This window comes from Adiantum capillus-veneris, chromosome 22 (genome assembly GCF_014529385.1).
Source record: "Adiantum capillus-veneris isolate H3 chromosome 22, ASM1452938v2, whole genome shotgun sequence".
In the NCBI taxonomy this organism is placed as follows: Eukaryota; Viridiplantae; Streptophyta; class Polypodiopsida; order Polypodiales; family Pteridaceae; genus Adiantum; species Adiantum capillus-veneris.
The window spans coordinates 65,166,522-65,180,116 of record NC_140952.1 but is presented as its reverse complement, the minus strand read 5'-3'; the positions used below and the strand labels follow the sequence as shown (position 1 = coordinate 65,180,116).

Here is a 13,595-nt window from a genome sequence, read left to right as displayed (position 1 = left end):
CTTCTACTGGCAGCAATTTGTCTGGAAATTTTGGTGATAAGGGCAAAAAGAAGATGCGTTGCCATTATTGTAAAGCTAATGATCACTTGATCAAGCAATGTCCTAAGTTGAAGGCCAAAGAGGCTAAGAAGAAAGAGGGTGGTTCCACTGCAAATGCTGGTTCCACTACAAATGCAGCTATTGTTGAGTCCTCTGTGAAAGGAGACTATGATGCTAATGTTGATGCAGAATGGGCTTTTAGTGCAGAGTGTACCTATAATCATGCTGTTCATGATGCATGCATGTCATTTGCTACAGATTCACATGTGTGGTATTTTGATAGTGGTGCTACAAATCACATTACCTCACATCGTGATTTCTTCACCTCTCTCAAGTCTGTCCCTCATGGGAATTCAGTCACTTATGCCAACAATGCCTCTTATCCTGTTCAGGGAGTTGGAAATATTGTGCTTACTACTGCAAATGGCAGTTCTTTCACACTTGTTGATGCACTTTATGTACCTGGGATCAAGAAGAATCTTTTGTCTGTATCTGCACTTGCTAGACTTGGTCTTGTAGTCAATTTTGTGGATGACAAATGTAAAATACATGATCTTAGTTTCGGTGATGAAATTGTTGCATGGCATTTTATGCCATGGGCTGTATAAACTCACTTTGTATGACAAGGTGTGGGAAAAATTTTGCAAATGCAATTTTGGATTCAAAGGTTATTTCAGATGCAAAACTTTGGCATGCACATTTTGGTCATCTAATTTTTTCCAGTTTGCTGCGTTTGCAAAAATCTGATATGGTTGCTTCTTTGCCGCCTCTTAAAGCACCTGTCAAACATGTTTGTGACGTCTATATTTTGGATAAGATGCAGCATTCGAAGTTTCCAAAGGATGGTTCGGTTAGGACCACATGCAGGTTGCAGCTTGTGCATAGTGATGTTTGTGGGCCCATGCAAACTCCGTCCTTGGGCAATTACCTTTACTTCGTGACTTTCGTTGATGATTACTCCAGGAATGCATGGGTATTTTTGCTTAAAGCAAAGCTCGAAGTTTTTATGTGCTTCAAACAATTTTTGGCTATGACTGAAAATGTCTCAAAATGTACTATGGGCACCCTCCGTTCTGATCGATGGGGGGAGTATATGTCTCATGAATTTAATGCATTTTTGGCTAGTCGTGGGATAAACACCAATGTACAGTGCCTTATACGCCTCAGCAAAATGGTGTTGTTGAGAGGAAAAACAAGTCACTTACAAAAACGGCACGATGTATGGTCAAAAGTCAAGCTTTGCCACATTCTTTTTGGCTTGAGGCCATCATGTGTGCCACTTATGTACTAAACAGGTGTCCTACGAAACCTTTGCAGTCTATTACTCCATATGAATCATGGCATGATAGAAAGCCTTCTATTGAGCACATGCGTGTTTTTGGTTGTTTGGCATATGCTTTGCTGCCACAAACACATCACAAAAAACTGGATGATAAGGCTATCAAATGTATTTTTGTTGGTTATAGTGCTGAAAGCAAAGGTTACAGGTTGTATCATCCACAAATAAAGTGTATTCTAGTTTCACGGGATGTTGTGTTTGTGGAAGATTCTGTTTAGCCCTTGTTGTCATGTACTATATTTGACATAGTGTGTGTGTGTGTGTGTGTGTGAGAGAGAGAGAGAGAGAGAGAGAGAGAGAGAGAGAGAGAGAGAGAGAGAGAGAGAGAGAGTGAATGTGTGTGTGTGTGTGTGTGTTTTTGTAGATTTGGCAACATTTTCTCAAGTGTTTTGTGCTCACATAGGCCACATGTGAGTGCCCTATCCTTCTCATCTCATGTATACACACACACACACACACATATGACCACACTTGTGCACATAAACACGCAAATAAATAAAGATGCACATTAATTTTCCAACAATCTAACACACACACACACACACACACACACACACACACATTTTCAAATTTTAAAATTTTTTAAAAATTATTAATTTCATTATTTTATAAATTTTATTAAAAATTTCATTCACAAACAAACATAACAAAATTCATTTTGAGTTAGATCAATTTATAATTAGTTTTTTATTTTTTATAAAATTTTTGAGTATTGACATATTATGTTAGTACGAGATAGTTATGTTATAGACGTGCATCGTCGCGACCCGCTAACACTAAGTGTGTTCACACAAATCACTACCACATACATGGTAACAATGCCTATTGAAGACCATATAGTGTCTTCTTGGATAAGTAGACATGATCTTCACAATCATCAATACCAAAACTAGGAGGTTAATTCACATAAAATTACTCCTCTAAATTACTATTCAAGAAAGCAAACTTGACATTCATATGATAAACAAGGCATACATTATTTGTTGTGCAGCAAATGCATTCATAAGATGTATGGTATTGAATCATACAATAAGAGGAAAAGTCTCATCAAAGTCAATACCGTCCTTTTGCGCATACAAGGCAAGCCATGTACTTGTCTAAACAACCATTATAATGAAACTTCACTTTTAATACCAATGTCACTCTAATCTTGGGGGATCGGCCATGGAAAACTTATTGTACCACGTAAGTACAGGAAAGGAGGGTTATCCAAAACCATGTATGTTGCACACAACTACAAAACCATCTTCTTCTGTGAATAAGAGAATCACACCCACCCTTGTACACTTGTAGCCATACCCTTGGCTACCAACAAGTCCGCGAATCTAAGTGCTTAGCTTTTGATCACATTAGAGCTTGCTTCACCCACATTTTCAACCATGAGCTCTTGTTGCACACATTCTTCCCAACCATGATGGACTCTCACTTGTGATACTCAATTCCATAATCTTTGAGCATCAAGAGTCACTTACAAACTCCATACACCCCACATGTTATGTTTCTATTTTCTCATAGGTCACATTTGATCTTCAAGAACCATATCTATCTCTCAAGAGGTCTTGAGTAATCTTTACTCGTTAACCTAAAAGTATTTTGTGAATTCTTGATCCTAGAGTGAGCGACTTGGACTAATCCAAGCCATCCAATTTTTCACTAGTTCAAACCATCAATTTTGTGTGCTTTTCTTTATCGCATGCTTTTGTCTGTCACTTTCACATTTAGTTGCTACTACCTATGTTGCCTAAGCAAACCACCCATAAGAATAGCCTCCCTCTTTGATTTCTCTCTCTCTCTCTCTCTCTCTCTCTCTCTCTCTGACAAGGTTTGTGATGTTGATATATATATGTGTGTGTGTGTGTGTGTGTGTGTGTGTGTATGATATATATATATATATATATATAAGGAGAGAGAGGGCTGAGAGAGAGAGAGAGCATTAGACAACTTTGTGGACTACTTCATGCAATTGTGGTGCTGATTGATGAAGCTTCCAAAATAATAGCTAACCATGAGCTTCCAACACCCAGCTGCATCCATGTGTCCTTAGAATGGTACTCATTGAGAAGATATATGGGTGACATGACCCCACAACCCCTACATGGATATTTCATAGCAAATTTTCTTCATTTATCCTTGTTAATTGTTAGGATGCATCTCATATACAAAAGATTACTAGGAGGAACGTGTTGGCTCCATATGCTTGTTGTTAAAGTTATAGCATCTCAAGTTTCTTAGAATGGTATTGATTGAAGAGATATATGGGCGAGATAATCCCACAACCCCCCACATGGAGATTTCAAAGTAAATTTTCTTCCACTGTCCTTGTCGGTTGTAGGATGCATCTCATATATAACACATTGCTAGGAGGAACGTGTTGGATCCATATGCATGTTAAAGTTATACCATCTCAAGTGAATGGCGCAATGTGATCCCATTATTTATTTTGGCTTTAGGTATTTATTTTACTTATTTGTCAAAGTCCTTGGCACGGTAATTCGTTGAGGGAAGTATATAAGCACACCTAGCCCCCATTGTATAAATAATCCACAATACTTGCCAAGTTGGTTGATTTAGTAGAGTACTCTCTCTCTCTCTCTCTCTGTCTCTCTCTCTCTCTCTCATTGTATGCTTCCGCATCGTCAATTTGGACATGGTATTTGAGCAATGGCTCATTGACCTTGGGAGATCACAAAAAGAGGAGGATCTTCAAAGATAGTGAGTGGAGAAGAGTGTGTTAATCGATGAGAAGAAACCCCCAATCAGTGTTTTGAAACACAAGTGGCAAGGGGGGTAGCATTTTGCATCGCCAAAGAATTGGTGAGTTGGCAACTGACGGCAAACAACGATGTTTTGAGATGCAATCGATGATGCTAGTTTTAGCAGCATTTTGAGAGGCATCTTTGGCCATTTTGGCAACAATGTGAGCCCAGCATCTTGAGATGCCCTCTATTTGCCTACGCTTTGGAGCCCTCGATCTATTGTGTTTTGAGATGCTCATAGGAGAGGTATTTTCGTCCCTTTTCTATTTAAGCTCTTGCATGCAACATTTTAAAATGTTGTGGCCATCCCTCCATAGTGACAGTTGTTTGACCTCTTATTGAGAGCGTTTTGGAAATGCATGAAGAGATGGAATCTCACTTTCCAAGTTCGTTCCAGCTTGAATCTTGGTTTTAATTGTGTTCTTGGTAGCTGGAGACCAGGGTTGCCAACTTGGCCTCGACATCAAAAAGACCCTATTGGTATTAAACCAAAAGAAGAACCAGCACCCACTCTTGGCTATGGAAAGCTCATTGACAAATATTCAGTTAATTGTCTTGAAATGGAATGAGGAGCAAGTGGGTGGCCATGACATTACACTTGCAAATCATGAAGCAAAAGTGGGATTTCAGTGATCTCGGCTATTTTCTCGATGAAGTGAAATCTACCTTAGTATCCCAGGGCAAGGATCAAGTAATGGTAAGGTCAAAGGCAAAGGAAAGCTTGACGAGGACGGTAGGGCGAGTGTTCAATTAAGTGCCTCGGTACCTACGAGGTCTGAGAGCCATTGTCATAAAGTTAGATGATGCTTTCTTTGGCTCAGGAATGCGAAGCCAAAGGCAAATGTAGGAGCTCGCAAGAGGACAAAGGCAAAGGCAAGCTTGATAGAGATAGCGGTGATAAAGATTTGACTTGGGAGATCAGCATGGAACACGTGGTGGCGGGTGACCATTGCTACGACTAGCTTCAGTCAGACCGGGGCTTGCGAGCGGAAAAGAGGGGAAAATGATGCTCCCTACAAATGATGTGGACCCATGTGTTGGAGTTCAAGTTATCGATGTTTGAACCTATAGGTCAAAATTTAAGGCACATGCATCTGGCAAGGAATCAATTTGATGTGTACATAACATTATGGATGTGCATGCCAATCCATTGCTGTTGCCCGGATTAGGGATAGGATGTGTTCCAAAAGTTCCTTGTCCAGGAATGTTTGGATGTGATGTGTTCATAGCTCACGAATGGGGATTCTAGGATGTAGTGTGGTCTAGAGTTCAATAATTTGTGAGGCAACTAGTGCTCATGATGGCATTTTTCTAAGGTTAAAAGTTGGTGGTAGCATAACCAAGGTGTATCCATAACCAAGGTGTATCCAGTATTTCGGCCAATGTTGGGGTGTGCAGGCTAGTTTCTTCATCGACTTGGTTGCACGTCACGTAGGGACCATGCATCATCACACTCTCTTTTCTCTCTCCCTTTGTGTGTCTCTCTCTCATACAGATTTGTTGAGGAAAAATGATCCAAGAACAAGAGGTTCGAACGATGGTCACACACCCTAAAGGGACTACTGTGATTACTTGAAACTAAAAAAATTCACATAAATTTTCAAGATAAAACTCTACGTCAACAAGTCGTTCAAGTTTGTTATTCAGTATCCACATCTCCATGTGCATGTGTTTGCTTAGACCGCACAACTAGACTATAGGGCTAGGCATGGCTTCTGTTCCTTGCATTTACTAGAGAGAGAGAGAGAGAGAGAGAGAGAGAGAGAGAGAGAGAGAGAGAGAGAGAGAGAGAGAGAGAGCCAGAGAATTTTGTTGATGCGATTTAGTAGTTATGTATCCTTGCAAGTGAGAACAATATGTTTAAATATAGTAGATTGTTGTTTAAAGAAATGAAAAAATTAAATTGGACTAGGTCCTGGTAATCAAGTAGGTGTCTTGTCCTCGTGTACAAAGCAGAGAACATTGTTTTGTCATGCTACATAAAAACAAGGTAAAGATTTACGGCGGCCTACAGAAGAGAGAGAGAGAGAGAGAGAGAGAGAGAGAGAGAGAGAGAGAGAGAGAGAGAGAGAGAGAGAGAGAGAGAGAGAGAGAGAGAGAGAGAGACCTCGACTCCAACTAAGTGAGAGAGTGGGGGGCACTCCCATATGCAGATAGTAAAATTCAAAAACATTCAAATGCCACATGGAGAACATCCAACAATTCAATTCAATGGTAAAGGAATTGCACCAAAAATCTTCGCTTTTCCTTATACCATTTTTTTCCCGAGAAAAAAATCCTTCTATTAGCTAATGAAACTGCCTATATGGCTACAACCCCCTCTACTAGAGAGGGCTACAACAATCATAAGGGGGAGACTCTCCCAATGAAAAAACAACATATGTACAATGAGGCTAAATCAAGAGATGGGATGAGGGAAAAGCCGCACAGGTGGACGGTAGTGCCATATGAGCACACCGTGGACCATGGTGAAGAAAGGCCTAGGACGCCAGAGTCAAAGGAAAGCCTCTCTACACTCGCATGCAGTTGAAGCTGCCCTGGAGTCTCTTGAACTGTCCTCTGAGACTATGGATCAACTCTAGCCAAAGATCTCGAACTGTCTTTGCTGGTGGTACATGGCGAGCCTCAAAGATGCAGAAGCAACGGGCCCGCCAGATGAACCAGAGTGTCAGGCCGCATATGAGCTCCCAACACTCCTCTCTCTCAGTGCACCACTCCTGTGGAGTAAGCTCTATAGTAAACTGGAGTGTAGCTCGACCCCCCCCTGCATAACTATCATCCTATTGGTGGAGGATAGCTCAAACTAAAGTGTTGGGCCTGTGAGAGTGGACCAAGCAGCTGCCCCCCAAGTGTATTGTCGTGCTGAGGAAAGAGCTGGCATCAGCCAAAGGACACGAAGCCAAACCTGTTGTGCCAAAGGACAGTCCCAAAGACAATGAGCATATAAAATATTAGTGAGAGTTTAGAAATTGATCTAATTCTTGTGTAAATATAGCAATAAAACAAATCACACAATAAAATGATGTATGCTATTAAAAGAAAGAAATCCATAATATCTTTAGGATAGAAATGAATATTGAAAATGTCTAAACCTAATCGCTAATAATAATACATGTACTAAAGTAAAGTAACATGGTGACATTTACATATCAAAACAAAAAGTTGGAAAAAAAAGATTAGTTGTGAAAAAAATATAAAGCTAATCCCTAATAATAATACATGCACTAAAGTAATAAGGTGATATTTGTATAACAAAACCAAAAGCTGGAAAAAAAAATCTTAGTGGTGAAAATTTTTCTAAGAACAATTTATAATTTTCTAGTTAAAAATTGGCTGTAAATGAAAACAAAATTTAAAAAGAAACGAGCACGTTTTTTAAAAAAAAGTTGACAAGAAAGTCATTTAGATCCTTAAATGAAGAGACCCATTTATAAACTAAACAAATATTTTTTTTTAAAGTTAAATGAGCATTAAATAACGAGACCAAATTACAATGATAAAAAGAGACACTTACATTATAAAGAAAAATATAACCCTTATAAAACTTTTAAACTAAACAAAGATTTAAAAAAAGAAAAAAAATCAAATGAGCATTAAATAAAGGGACCAGATTACAATGATGGAAAGACCCATTTACGTTATAAAAAAATATATAACCTTTTTAAAACAAGGAAGTCAATTGAGCATTAAAAGAAGCGACCAAGTTGAAATGATAGAAAGACCCCAATACATTATAAAACAAGCTCACCTGACAAATGTCGCCAATCCGTGATTCTTAATCAACGGTTCAAAAAGTGCATCAATTCTCCACCCACTCTCCTATGGCCTTCTGAAGGCCAACCATGTACCATGCAATAAAGAAATGACATAAATTACATCTATTCTATATATTAAGCAAAGAGACATTCAGGGGGCCACGTGGTGCAATTTGCTTCATCCGTCGGTGTGGCCTTGAATCTTCGGCAACGGTGAGGACAGTGCATGAGAGAGAGAGAGAGAGAGAGAAGCGATCGGAGGTCGCCGGCCACACTAGTACCATATAGTGCACGTCATACAAAAGTACCATATAGAAGCATGGAGGACTCTCTCTCTCTCTCTCTCTCTCTCTCTCTCTCCCCGGATAGATCTTTAATGTCTCTTGGGATACGACGTTGAAATTCTCTTCTTCCTCTCTCTCTCTAGACCTCTCAGATCTTCGCGGCCCGTTTTCTTTAACGGGCATCGCCGTCAAAGCTGCCGCCATGCGATTTGGTAACTCACAACAATTCACTGCTTCATGGTTTCCATGCAGGCTGCAGCGAAGATGGAGTTTACTGATCCCTCAGGTAAAAACTACTATTCTCTATTGAGGGAAAGCACACGGCTCAAGTCCCTGCAAGAGGGCCACAGGGTGCACACACACATGATCATCGAGGGTCTTGATATGAACCTGGTTCTTGCAAATCATCTTGTTGACATGTATGGTAAATGTGGGTGTGTCATGGAGGCGCGGCATACCTTTAATCACATGCCCAACCACAATGTCTACTCATGGATGTCACTCTTATCAGCTTACAACAATCTTGGTTTTGCTAGTGAGGTTTTGGCTCTCTACAAACAAATGTGCACATCCATTGTTCCAGATAAGTACATCTTTGTCACCATTTTCAACGCTTGTACAGGCCTTCTAGCTTTGGAATATGGGCAAGCTGCGTATATACAAATGAGCAAAATAGGCACCGAGATGGATGCCTTTGTGCAAAGTTCCCTTATCAACATGTACATTGATTGCGGGTGCATAATTGATGCCTACCACATTTTTATTAAGACGGATGGCCAGAATGTTGTGCTATGGAATGCTATGATATTAGGATATGTGCAACAAGGATATTATGCAGAAGCCATGGTTCTTCTTGGGGAAATGCTCCAAAAAGGCGTCATTCCTGATCCAATAACATATGTCGGTGCAATTCAGGCGTGTGCCGATATGCAATTGCTGGAAAAGGTTCGACAGTATCATATGGAACTCGTATATTTTGACTACATTGCAGACTTAACAGTGTCGAATACTCTTATTGACACCTACACAAAGTGCGGAAGCTTTCAAGATGCATGGGGTGTTTTTGTCAGCATAGTAAAGAAAGATGTTGTGTCGTATAATGTAATGATTACATCATTCATCCAGCAAGGGTTCAGCGAAAAAGCGATCTCTTTGTATGGGCAAATGAAGCAAGATAGTTTGAAGCCCAACGAGACCACCTTTGTGAGCATACTCAAAGCATGTACCCACTTACGAGATGGTGAAAGGGGTAAAAAGTTTCACAAAGAGATCCTAAAAGATGGTTGTAAGCTCAACTCTTTCCTAGCAAGTACTCTTATAGACATGTACGCTAAATGTGGAATGATAGTGGATGCTTATGAAGTGTTTTGTACGACAGAAGATCGGAATGTGGTTGTATGGACAGCTATGATAACAGGGTATACACAACAAGGTTTCGGAAAGGAGTCGTTGGATCTGTTCTTGAAAATGGAACAAAAAGGGGTGATGCCAAATGCGGCCACCATGATCAGTGTACTTAAGGCCTGCTCTATCTTGGGTGCAGAAGCAATGGGCCAGAAAGTCAATGATCGAATAAAGCAAAGTAGTCTACAGTTGGATATTCTTGTTATGAATGGCCTTATAGAGATGCACGCGAGCTGTGGTAACATGCAAAAGGCTCTCCTGGCTTTTAATGAGATGTCAGAAAGAGATGTTGTATCATGGACAGCTTTAATAGGAGGATATGCGCAGCAGGGCTTTGTGAAAGAAGCTTTAGTATTCTTCAAACAAATGCTTCAGGAATGTGTAAAGCCCAATGCGATAACATTTGTGGCGGTGCTCTCTGCATGCAGTCATGCGGGCCTTATTGAGGAAGGATACCTTCACTTTTTTTCTATGATAAGGGAGCATGGCATTGTGCCAACCTCTGACCAGTATGCATGCATGGTAGATCTTCTAGGTAGGGCAGGGCATCTCGAAGAGGCAGCAAGGATCATTATCAGCATGGAAGTTCAGCACACCGAGCTTGCATGGAGGACTTTGTTAGGTGCATGCCGGACATCAAGCAATAAAAATCTGGCCAAGTTTGCGATGAAGCAGATAATTGAGCTGAATCCTGACAATGATGCAGCTTATGTGCTTCTGTGCAATACTGATGATGACTCCAGAAATTGCTTTTGGTCTACACAGGTGGATGCCCTGGGGATGAACACATTGTCTGGGCTTAGCGATGACATGAGTACCTGTTTTAAAACTATGACCTCTTCTGAGGCTAAACTAGTAATGTCTGAAGCTTGAGAAGACTTTGGTTTTAACGCAATTGCACATCAAAAACTCAGAAAAAGTTCATAAGATTTGAGAAACTGGTAGCGTCTATGCCCTAGCTGGGGTGCCTTCCTTGGATTCACAATTTGAGATTTTGTATGGTTAAGCGTGAAGGAGGTGAGCCCGTGGAATACCTTATTGCACACTTGGATGTGCAGTCTGTGCCCGAGTTGAGGGGATTCATGCATTATCCATGCATCAAAGAGACCTTGGAGATAGATCCCAAAAATGGGACTTCCAACACTTGGTTTGACAGAAACTGGAGAATTCCTGGCAGATACTCAAAGATAGTTAACCAACTCACTCTATCTGCCAAAGTCCAGCGTCGGGGGGCTGCACATCTCGGTCATCCATCTACTGGACATTAAATTGCAGAATTTGCATGTTGAGGTCTGGATGCGTGACAAGTCAGCAGCCATATTTTACAGTCTGCAGAACCAATTATTGCTATCCAAGTCAGCCCAGGGAATGATCAGGTGCAGCACGTCAGCAAGAAGGACATCCTGGCTCTAACAGTGGTCGACTGTGGTGGTGGACCTGAGATGGCTCACAGACTGTCACCTGCTATGCATGAGCTGTCACTTTGTCATCGGCCCCCACTCCACTGGATGTTGGCGGCAGGGAAAGTTCGTGCACTGATCATTTCCATAATCAGGGCTCCCAGGCACTGCCTGTCGCCCTGATTAGTGGGAATGGTCAGTGCATGACCATTCCCTACACCATCTAAGTAAGGCTGGGTTCAGACGGAGCGGCGGAAGAGAGAGGAACAGGTGTGAGGATCGGAGTTGGTGCTTGAAGATTGGGCAAGACAAAGGAATTTCATTTTGGGACACCCCCCCCCCCCAAAACCCCTCATCCCTTGGAAGAGAGAGTGCCGCACACTTTGTCAGCGAAAAGTGCGGAGAGCAGGGATCAAACAGCTGTGCACGCATGAGGAACCAATGGCTTCACTGCTGCACTATTATGATTGGCTGTCTGACATGCGTACAAAACTGTATTCAGAATATTACCTTCATCCTCTGTGAACACCCAAGGCGGAGGAAGCGAAATACACAAGTCTGAACCCGCCCTAAGTTGATTGTGTATCTTCAAGGAACCAATGGGGCCAGGTCAGCTACTCCAATGGAAGATTCTTCAAGTAACCAATCCTCCGACTCATCAATGGATATTCTGGATCAGGTCTTCAACATATGTACAATATTCAGAATTTGGAGTCGTGACAGGAGTCGTGGCAGATGAATGTCGATTCTTGTGGAGGCTCTTCTTTTGGCTTGAAGTAGGTTCAGCTAGTGTATGGGAGGAAAGATATGGTGGGCAAGCCTTGAAGACCCAATATCTCACGAAGTCAATGGTGGGCAGGATGCTCAGCCTTGAAGACCCAATATCGTACCAGCAATTGTAAAGCTGTATCCTTCCGGAACCAAAAGGAGCTTGAAGTCCCCATCAAGTAAACCTCATGCTTTAAACTGATTATAATTAAGCATTAAACTTAAAGTCTCTTTGCAAATAAAAATTAATGTTATCATCTCAAAAGAGATAATAGGTCAATTGAGTTAAAACAATAAAATGTTCGATCATCGTGTAAAACGAAAAAAACATAAAATATAAGGTTCGACATGGTCTCTTATACACTTCAAATCTTACATAGAAATGACTTTCAATGATAACCCTCCCATTGTCAACCAACCACTTGACCAAATTCACTCTCATTTCATTTAAACTCAAGCCTCTTGCTCCAAAAATGAGCTTCCTTCTCTTTTAACCTTTTGGTAACTAGCTTTTAATACTAGACACATGTCTTCAATTGTTTGTAGGTTGAAGTACTTAAGGATAATCTTTTTCTCCTCCACATTTAAGGGCGAAGCCTATATAAACACACAACTTGCTACTTTAAAGAAAAGATTTCATGAAAACATAGTTTACATATATAATAACAAAACAACTAAATATAAAAGAATGAGAATCGCTTCATAAATCAAAATTTGGGACATACACATTGGATGTGTCATCTCCAATGCATTGCACATCCTAAAGAATTCAACAGAAAAAAGTTTAGTGCTATCAAATTTGGATTAGTTATTACACATGTAAGTTGATTTTTAATACTATGTTCGTCTTCTTCTTTAACTTCTTGGAGGATTTGCTTCCATGATGAGACTATAAGTTTTGCACTAATCTAATCAATAATCTCATGCATAAATTATGTAATCGTTATTGAAGAACTTTAACAAAGAATATATACTTTATTACATATGCTTAAAGTCAAAGCCAAAATTTACTAAAGTGAAGATTATCACCTTTTCGTTCTCTAGAACTTTTTTAGAAAGCCTAATGATACGATGCTTCACATGATGGTGAAATGAAATCCTTAGTTTCATATCCCAACTAATATAAGAAAACATACAAGACATATATTAGAATTTTTTGTATGAAAACAAAATACACATATCATTAATGTCGTCACCTTCAATGGCATGTCACTCGAGAGATTTTCTTTTTGTTATGGCATTGCTTTAACTCGTTTTATATTGCCATTTGATAGAAATGCACCAAAAGATGAAGAAGATCCATCCACATTGTTTAAATTAAGGTTTTCAAACCGAACTTCTTACGAAAGATAGTAAAGAAAAGTACACAAAAAATTTCTTATGATGCTTTAATTTATATGTTATCTATACTATTTTAGAAAAAGCATCTACTTGCTCATGCAATGAATATTCCATACTTTAGGTTTTCTTCCACATAGAGAGTAATTCTTGTCTCTATAATGTTTAAACCATTTCCTAAGACTTTAATTTTTAAACTTAACAACATGAAAGTATATAATTCTCATAAAAACACTCGATTCATCAAGTTATTGAAAGACTCACCATCTCTTATGAAGCAATCAATCCCGATTGCTTCATAAGAGACACAAAATCAATCCTGATTGATTTTGTGTTGCCAATGGCATACAACACACATGACACTCCTCTCCCACATCATTATATGTGTTAGGGTTTATGTTTATTAGCTCAAATCTAGACACCTATGCAAGCACGTAAGTTAAGCAAACGCATAGCACATACATATAACATTAGAAAGAAAAGTGAAAATATAAGTATTGTCGCTATGGTTG

General features: G+C 39.9%; 1 protein-coding gene across 2 annotated transcripts; it reads left to right on the top strand.

Moving 5' to 3' along the window:
• The first annotated feature begins 8,207 nt into the window (after window positions 1-8,207).
• LOC147429493 (pentatricopeptide repeat-containing protein At2g13600-like) lies at window positions 8,208-12,002 on the top strand. Of its 2 annotated transcripts, XM_086495766.1 has the most exons (2): window positions 8,208-8,459; window positions 8,796-12,002. In XM_086495766.1, exons 1-2 carry the CDS (start codon window positions 8,411-8,413, stop codon window positions 10,448-10,450), a joined length of 1,704 nt encoding a protein of 567 aa, XP_086351892.1. In that variant the 5' UTR covers window positions 8,208-8,410; the 3' UTR covers window positions 10,451-12,002. The 2 variants fall into 2 exon arrangements, with proteins under 2 accessions (XP_086351892.1, XP_086351891.1); XM_086495765.1 differs by having other exon boundaries at window positions 8,211-12,002.
• The last annotated feature ends 1,593 nt before the right edge of the window (window positions 12,003-13,595 follow it).

Excerpts from the sequence above, each read along its gene's own strand:
- LOC147429493 (XM_086495765.1), top strand. The coding sequence starts at position 8,411 with ATGGTTTCCATGCAGGCTGCAGCGAAGATGGAGTTTACTGATCCCTCA.